Here is a 9,111-nt window from a genome sequence, read left to right on the forward strand (position 1 = left end):
AAAATTTACTGAGACTGGACATATTATAAAACTAAACTTTTAGATCCCGTTTTTAAAACGGGAAAGCATACGCTAGTATATTATAAATAAGTATTCGCTTGTGTCTATCTTTGGACTTGAAATTTTTAGCCCCTCAAAAACTGATTTGGATTTTCTACACAATAAGTTAGTACATCTGAATCGAAAACCGTTCGAATAAGAAAAATCATGTTCCAAAACCATGCTCTCATAACATTTCGAGCATGTTACAAATTCCTCAAGTAAGCCATGCCTTTGAATAAAGGCCATGGCTGCTTCATTTGAAGAAAAAATGTCAGATCTCGAATTTCTTGGTTCTTATTCAAAATTATTCATTTTTTAGGGGTTGTAAAAATTTTCCCAGTTTAGGGCCTATTCCCGGGAAATGCCGTCTTTTTTACGTTCATTACCCGGGAATAGGCCCTAGCGCCAGACTTTCCAACTAAACTTTTCCAGCTTCATTCCCCTTTGCCGACACCACTTCTTTATCAGCCGCCATATATGCTTTTGCGCTTGCAGATCTAGCTACTTATTCATCTCCTGATCGTATCCTCGTCGTCGTTCCAAAGAGATGAACTCCAGGGTCTTCTTCATCACAATAGACTGGATGTATGCTTCAGGTAGGGTTGGATTTTCAGCTCGTTGATGTACTATCTGTGATATTTGTCACCACTTTATCCCATGTCATTATATAAGGAACTATTTTTGCCCGAGAGTTATGTTTTAGTCTCAGTTCATTTGCAAGAAGGTCATATTTTTTGAGCTTTTCGTTCTCGACTATAGTAAGTCGATCCTGGTTGGTTATACCAACTTCAACCATAAGAATTTCTTTCTTCCTCTTGTCAAACACAAGAATTTCAAGCTTATTATTGGTCACTTTTTATTAGTGGATTCTCGTATCTACCCTTATTTCTGCACGATCACATTCCATGATCCCTTGTTTTTTACCCAAATAAATCACATATTCTATTAATGTTTTGAGTACGACATATTTAAACTTTGACTTGTCATGTATCTGTAAGGCATGACCATTTTTTAACTAGTTTCTGAATAGTTTCTATAGTAATAATATTTGTTATTGGTTTTAATCTTTCTCTTAGATTCCATGTCCTTCAAAGACAGACTTTCTTAGATATTTTATTTATTTTTTTGTTGTCAACACTAAACTACAAATATTTGTGTATTTATGAAAAAAGTAACAACCATACTTATTCGTTTGTTTGGCTAAAATCAGCTTTAGTGTAAAAAAAATGGGGTGGTCAAAATTTTTAAAAAATTGCCCCTTTTTTTAAAAAACGAAGGGAATGCGAGTAAAGAAGAAATTGAAGATTTTTATGAACATCTGCTAAGAAAGAAATATAAACAGAAATGTTCAATGTGTGGCTGGGATACATCTAGAGTATCTAACGAAACATTTTATTTGAGATGTAAATTTCCCAAATGCGGCCAAAGATTTTCAATTTGGAATAATACTCTATTTTCAAATAGTAAGATAGATCATATTCTTATGCTGAAAATTGTTAATTATGGACAATGGGACTTAAAATAGCGCATATTTATAAAATTTTAGACTGTAATATGCAAAATGTAAGTGCTACACTTGAGAAATTATATAAATTAAAAATTTATGAAAAATATATAAATAAAACAAAACAAATAGGAGGCGAAAATATTATAGTGGAGATCGACGAAAGTAAAATAGGTAAGAATAAATACCACAGGGGAAAATTAGTTAAAGGATTTTGGTGTTTTGGGATGGTAGAAAGAACAACAGAAAAGAAGATAATATTTGTCATAATAAATAAAAGAAACAAGGATACATTGCTGCCGATCTTATTTAAGCATGTAAATTTGAAATCTATCATTCATTCCGATATGTGGAAGGCCTATATAACGTTAAAAAGCCATTACGCGGACCATAGAACTGTAAATCACAGTCAAACATTTAGAGATAATGAAACAGGTGTCCATACAAACACCATCGAAGGAAATTGGAGGTCTTTAAAAGCCTCTATACCCAATAGGTGTAGGACATATGAACTTTCTGAAATCTCTTTAACTCTATATATGATTAAAAGAAATGAGAGCGAAGACATCTTCAAAGCATTATTAAAATTATGTTTTTGATATATTTTATTTATTTTAAAGTTAATTTTCATGCATTTTTATATCTTAATTATATTTTATTATTTTTCTGAAGTTTTCTCTTCCCTTCGTTTTTTAAAAAAAGAGGCAATTTTTTAAAAATTTTGACCCCCAATTTTTTTTACACTAAAGCTGATTTTAGCCGTTTGTTTGTAACTCATCTTGAAAGGCCACTTGAAAAGATTGACATGTCATTGGATGTGTGTGAAAGGCGATATTTATGATTTTTGTCTATGTGATGTACTTATGTACATCACAGAAACAAACAAGACCATAAAATATTGATGTCTTTAACTTTGAAGCATACTTATACAATAGTCTTTTGTTCGTTGAGATTTGACAGGTCTAAAACAGAAAATTGACATGCATGAAAGAGACATTTGACATGTTTACATGTTGCAATTCTTACAAAAACATCACAATTTTTTTTATTAAAAAAAAAATTTATAAAAATTTGTATCGATATATGACGTTAAGCTATAAATGATTTTTTAAAAATACATCCCATGTTAAAAAAATTTTTTTTAATTCAGACAATCGTGTTTATTTGTTTGGATAACATTGTTCAAACAGTTAAAGTTTGTAAAACCAAAAAAAAGAACGTTGATAAATGGTTTCCTAGCAATCCCGAGAAACAAAATTTAAATGCTGATAGCTCAAGCCATTCGTATATTTTGGAAAACGAATCTAATGTAATAGATAGATTAGATGATACTACTAACGAACAAAACAGTGGAAAACAATACGAAGAAAATGAGCACTGTGGACTAAAAAATCTAGGATTAACTTGTTATGCCAATTCCCTTCTACAATCATTATTTCATATAAAAAGGTTTAGAGATAAAATTAACGAATTCGAAAAAGGAGAAATGATGCTGTCGTTGAAAAAACTATTTCAAGAAATGCAAAAAAACAAAATTTATGAACCCAAAGATTTATTAGATCATATTATTAAAGATTTTTATACTTTTGAAGATATTAATGAATTCCATTTACAATTTTTTGATAAACTTATGGAAAACAAAGAAGAAGCAACAAAAATAAGCGAACTGGATAATTTAATAACAGGAACTACAAAAGAGACAACCAAAAATGAAGAGGGGGAAAGCATTGAAAGACGAGATGATTTTAAGAATATTTTTTTACCTACGAGTAAAATAGATGGAACATTTATTGATAATTTAGAAGAATCCTTAGCCCAAGAATTTTCAAAGGATGGTACAGTAAAAAAAGAAATAGAGAAGGCACCAGAGATTTTATTTTTACTAATTAACAGATTTGTGTGTAAAGAAAATTACACTATCGAAAAATATGATGGATTATTCAAATTTTCTAAAGAAATCGATATCAGTCCATATTGCGTGGACAAAACAATAGAAAATACTTATAAACTACATTCTGTTATAGTACATTTAGGATATAGTACTTGGGGGCATTATTTTTGCAATATTCTTATAGATGGTAAGTGGTATTTATTTAATGATGATAAAATGGGAGTGATCGAAGAAAACGATGCAATTGAAGAACAATTTGGATGTTCTACAGAAAACCCGAATGAAATGAAGAAGTATTCGGCATATTACTTGGTATACGTTAAGAAAAATTAAAAGAACTTTACTAATACCATAAACTTTTTATTTTAAAAAATTACAAAAAAAAATGTGTTTAAAGTCTAAATATATTTCTTAAAATGATTTTTGTGGTATATTAAAGAAAAAAATAATCTGTATGTACTTTGTGAAGGAACAGATCTACGAAAGTTTTTATTAAGTTCAAAATAATTACCAGAATATATGGGTTTAATTATTTACTGTATTTTAGCTGCAATGTCATTTATCAATCGCCAATTAATTGATTGATCTTTGATGTGTCGTACTTACAACACTCTTCCTCCTTTCAAAAAAATACTTTCTCACGTTACTTAGGTTTGAAGTATTATTCTTCCATCTGTTATCTTGATGTCAACAGATTCAAACCTTTCAGCAATAATTGTGTTACTAAAATTATAATCTGCTCCTAATTTATGTTCTTTACTGACTGGATGATGATAAAGTATATTATCTCGATTTTATTTTTTTTCTCTAATTTTACTTCTTGTCGGTTTGCAGACTTGTTTATAGTAAATTATGTGCTGTTTTTTGTTTTGACATTTTTTCTTCGACCAAATTTCCCGCGGTTTACAGTTTATTTCTCGACGAAATGAATCCAGATATCTTTCCAACGTTTTCTTAATGCATTGCACCCAGTCAATACTCCGCAAATTGACCCCCTTTTTAACTTTTTAACAAATGTTTTCTTTGAATCCCTATACTAACCCGACAGCTGTAGGTGTATATGGTACACCTAGTCTCCATTCAATTTTATGTATCGTTGCTAAATTTTTCATACTTTGGTTCAAGAATTCTTTACTATTATCAAATATCACAATCTTTGGTGCTCTCAGTTTTTTAGAATATCTTCGAGTCCCGTACTCGTTTCCGTTGCATCCTTAGTTCGCAATGGTATTACATTTGCTACCTTCGAGGAATGATAGATTATGGTTATAAATATCTAAATTCTTTTTGACTTTGTGGTAGAGGCCCTACTATGCCAATTTCCTATATTTCGTATAGCTTATTCGCTCTAACCAGAATGTCGCTTTTCTTGATGTAATATGATCCTATCTGTTGACAGTTAAAGTACTTTTATATTGTCTTAAGAACTTCCTTTTGTAGACCTTTTATTTTTGCGTTCCTTAAAGCGAAATCTTTGCTTTTTTTGATCCATATGTTAACCGTTTGTGTGTCCATTTAACGCGTTTCATAACTTAACCTTTTCTTTTATGACTTTAATACTCTGCGGTTCTCCCATCATTCGACTTAAAGTGTCACTTGGATTATTCTGTCCTTTAATATGTTCGATCTTTATATCATATTTTTGCAGATAGAGCGCCCATCTCGCGAACTTTGTTTTCATGTTTATACTCTTAAATAAAAATTTTATCGCACTATGATCAGTTCTTAACAGAAATTTCGGTACATGGCCGTTTGGAATTCGCTTTGGGAAAATGAACCCGCTTTGGGAAAATAAACCCGCTTTAAAATTTTAAAGGACCCCCCCATAAAAAAATGGCAAAATTGGCAAAAACAATGTTTGTTGAGGCAGATGAGGTTTTTAGTGATGAAATGTTTTTATACATGGAATATAAAGAAAAGTTTATTTTGGAAACATTTAATGCTGAATCGGCGTGCGCCTTGCTCGTTTCTGTAACTAGTAGAAATACTGCTTTTTCCTTGAGGCAATACAAGAAAATGTATAACCTGTTTCTATTATGATCTCTAATCAATTGGTAGCATATGATGCCACATTAGCTAAGCAAAGGGATGGAGCACCGTACTAAGATTTTTTTTTCTTGCAAGTAAGAGGTAGGGAGAAACCTTACATAGGGACCAGAGGGATTTGGGTGTAATCCTCATGCAACGCTTACTGTGAGATTCTTACTCACTAAAACTCCCTCCATACAACTTGCCGGTGCAGCAAGCTCCGCCGTATCCATTGGACTTTGGCTTCAGGAGAACACTTTCCATTTATACCTCAAATCGCGTCCAGAGTGACCTCACAGTGGATATACTTAACGGGCATGGTTTTCATTAACCCGAGGAGAGACATCATCGTACTGACTCAAAGGTCCCTACAATCATCCGCATTGCACACACGGCTCCTTACACGACCACATCCCGGCCCGGCGTTTTATTGGGTGCGTTGACCACCAGTCTCCCACAAGTTTCGGCCACCGTGTTACAGAATCATGTAGGATAGGGACCACGAGACCTTCTATTACCCTACTTTGTCTAGTCTCTTAGTTAGCTCTAGGATCCCACTCTAGAGTGCACCAGCCATGGCTCCAACTAGGCCGTACCCATTAGATACTTTTATGCATCATTAAGTCACCAAAAGGTGATACTGCTTTTTGGCTTGAGGTGCGTTTCTACACTAGATGCTAATCCCCTTGTGGCGGGACACACACAAGTTTCATTGAATCAACTTAATGATTATCGTGGACATTTTCATCATCTGAGTTGTTCCAACTGCATCATAGAAAGTAGAAACAATTTTGGTGCCCCTGGGAATCGAACCCAGCCATTGCTCAATGGAAGCATAGCATTCTACTACTGTGCTAAGGGCACCAGCACAGTACTAAGAATCACTCTATAAATCCGTAACCTCTGGCGATTCTGAGTCACAATACCATATAATTTAGTTGGGTTTGGCTCTTTTCTATAGGATATATTCGCTCTAGATATAAACAAAGAAGAACATTATGAGACCGCTTACAGTTCCACTGGGCTTTCCAAATTCCCCAAAATCACCAGATAAATTGTCTCTGTCATTATTTAAAATAAATCATCAAGTCCCTTTTTTATAATTTTTTTTATTTTTCCCTTTTTTTTGAATTTTTCAAAGCGGGTTCATTTTCCTAAAGCAGGTCCTAAATGGTCATTTACCATAATTTCTTTCCAATTAAGTAATGTCTGAAATGCTCAGTTGCTTTGATTATTGCTAATAATTCTTTTTCTGTCGTTGAATAATTTTTTTTGCCTTTGAATGCACTTTAGAATAATAACATAAGATTTTTTCATTCCATCTTTGTATCTGTAAAAGTATTGCTCCCGATCCTAATCTGATGCATCTGTAGTGAGAATAATTTTTCATTAAGATCAGGCATTCCAAGTACTCCCGTTCGTCAAATGTTCTCTTTTTCGATCCTATAGCTTTAATATTTTTTATATGTCTCTAATTCTCTTCCAATTTTTTTCTGAATTCTTTTTTATTAATCCATTAAGGTAAGTAGTTTCTTTCGATAATTTTTTATAAACTTACTACAATAGTTAATTGTCCCTAAAAAATTCTAACGCTTTTCTGTTTTGAAGGATTTTTAGTTCTTTGATCGCTTTTATCCTTCTGAGTCAATTCTAATTCCTCCATAAGTCACTACGTGTCCAAGTGTTTGGATTTGTCTCTGTTCGTATTCACGTCTGCTATCGTTAAGCTTTAATTCTGCCTTATTTACTAATTCAAGCTTTTTTCTATCGTGTTCCCTATGTTCTTCCAAATTCTTACTATATATAATAATGTCATTCATATACGCCATGGTAAACTTCCCGAGATACGGCTATAATATTCTATTTAACATCCTCTGGAACGTCGCTGGAGCGTTCATTAGACTAAATGGCATGTACATAAATTCATAAAGCTCACCCCGCATGAAAAGGTGTTTTTTTATATTATTTTCATTCATTTTTATCTGGTGATATTCTCATAAAGCATCTGATTTAGTGAAAAAGATTGATCCGTGCAGAGAGTTTAAATCTCATCAACCCGGGGCATGGAGTACAAGTCTTTTATTGTTATTATTCATTCAGTCTTCTGTAGTCGACGCATAACCTGTAATCTCCGTTCTTTTTCTTTGCCAGTACCACTGGGCTTCTCCATGGACTATTAGACTCCCGTATAACACCTTCTTTTAGATATTGTTTAACAATTTTCTTCGCTTACTTTTCCGCTTCCGCCTGTGACCTATAACTCGCGTTCGTTATTGGAGGAAGATTTTTAGTGATAATCCTTTGTTCTCCCAGATTTCCTTTTGCACATTCTTTTTGTATCCATTCAATATATCAGTCTATTCAAAATTCAATTTTGACTTTATGTTTCTTAAGGAGCCCGAAATCAATAATTATAATTGAATTTTTATCGTTAGTTGCACAAAATTTTCTTCTAATGCTTGTTCTCCAATCGTAAATCTTTGTCTTGTCATACCCAAAGTTTTTATTTCAGTACCATTTGCAGAGATAAGGCTTTCTGTGTGTTCCAGTTTTAGATTCCTAACGAATTTTTCTTTAATTAGGCTTACGCATGCTCCTAAGTCGATTAGCGCTTGTACTGCGAATTTCCAAATTTGTACTACTACTGTGAAGTCCTTATTATAAGTTATACCCCAGGACCCAATAGAGTTGTAATAATTAAGGGGTTTATTTTCATAAATTTCATCCTCTTCTTAAGTTTCCATTTCAACTTGCCTTATACTTGTTTACGATGTTTTTTTTTTCTTTTTTCACATTCTTTCTTAAAATGTCCTTTTCTGCCTCAATACCAACATTCCCTATTGCCCTGCACTTTGCATATCACAGAGTTTCTTCTTTGACCTTTTAAAGGTAATGCCATATACGTATTCGATCTATTACTACAATCAAGTCCTTCACAAGCATTATAGATATAGTTTCATCTAAGTTCAGACGGCGTATTCATCAATAAAATTCCTTCAATATCATCAGGCAAACCATTGAGTACGATGCAATTAGCACATTATTTGGGAATCCAGCTTTTATTGAAATTATCCTCAGTTGATTTAAGTACGATAAAAACGATCGAATGGTATAGACATCGTGCTAGATTTTTTATGTGCCCCACTCTGCCCAATCTAACTTTAAAATTTTTTAGAAATGCCTCACACAAAAATTCGAATTCACAGTTCCATGGCACCAATTCCGCCCATATAGTTGCTTCCCTGCTTATGATCACAAAGGAGGAAACCCTTTCCCTCTTCTCCACAGTTTGTAAAAAAGACACATCCCCTTATGTATGCAATGAATGCACCAGGACCATCTTCTCTACTGTTTCTAAAGTTTTTTTTATTTGCCGCTGTCGCCAAACTGTTGTGGTCAGAATAATTACCAAAAAACATGGGTTTAATTATTTACTATATTTATAGATTAATGTCATTTATCAATCACTGTTTAATTGATTGATCTTTGATGCGTCGTACTTACAACAGTGCTTAGATCACACTGGAGATAAAAGAATACTATTTTATAAGTATTCTCTTCCTTTAAATTATGTCCTTGGAGTTAAATTAACAATATTTTCCCGCCTATAAGCATAAAAGGAAATCATACCTTTAAGGGCAAAAAG

The 9,111-nt window shown here is 32.9% G+C and overlaps 1 protein-coding gene across 1 annotated transcript; it reads left to right on the plus strand.

Annotated features, from left to right (window-relative positions):
- Positions 1–2,669: 2,669 nt before the first annotated feature.
- Positions 2,670–3,770, plus strand: VNE69_07095 (ubiquitin carboxyl-terminal hydrolase; the record flags this gene model as incomplete). Its single annotated transcript, XM_065474099.1, has 1 exon — positions 2,670–3,770. The coding sequence occupies one exon, from the start codon at positions 2,670–2,672 to the stop codon at positions 3,768–3,770; it is 1,101 nt and encodes a 366-aa protein (XP_065330171.1).
- Positions 3,771–9,111: the final 5,341 nt, after the last annotated feature.

This window comes from Vairimorpha necatrix, chromosome 7 (assembly GCF_036630325.1).
Source record: "Vairimorpha necatrix chromosome 7, complete sequence".
In the NCBI taxonomy this organism is placed as follows: Eukaryota; Fungi; Microsporidia; family Nosematidae; genus Vairimorpha; species Vairimorpha necatrix.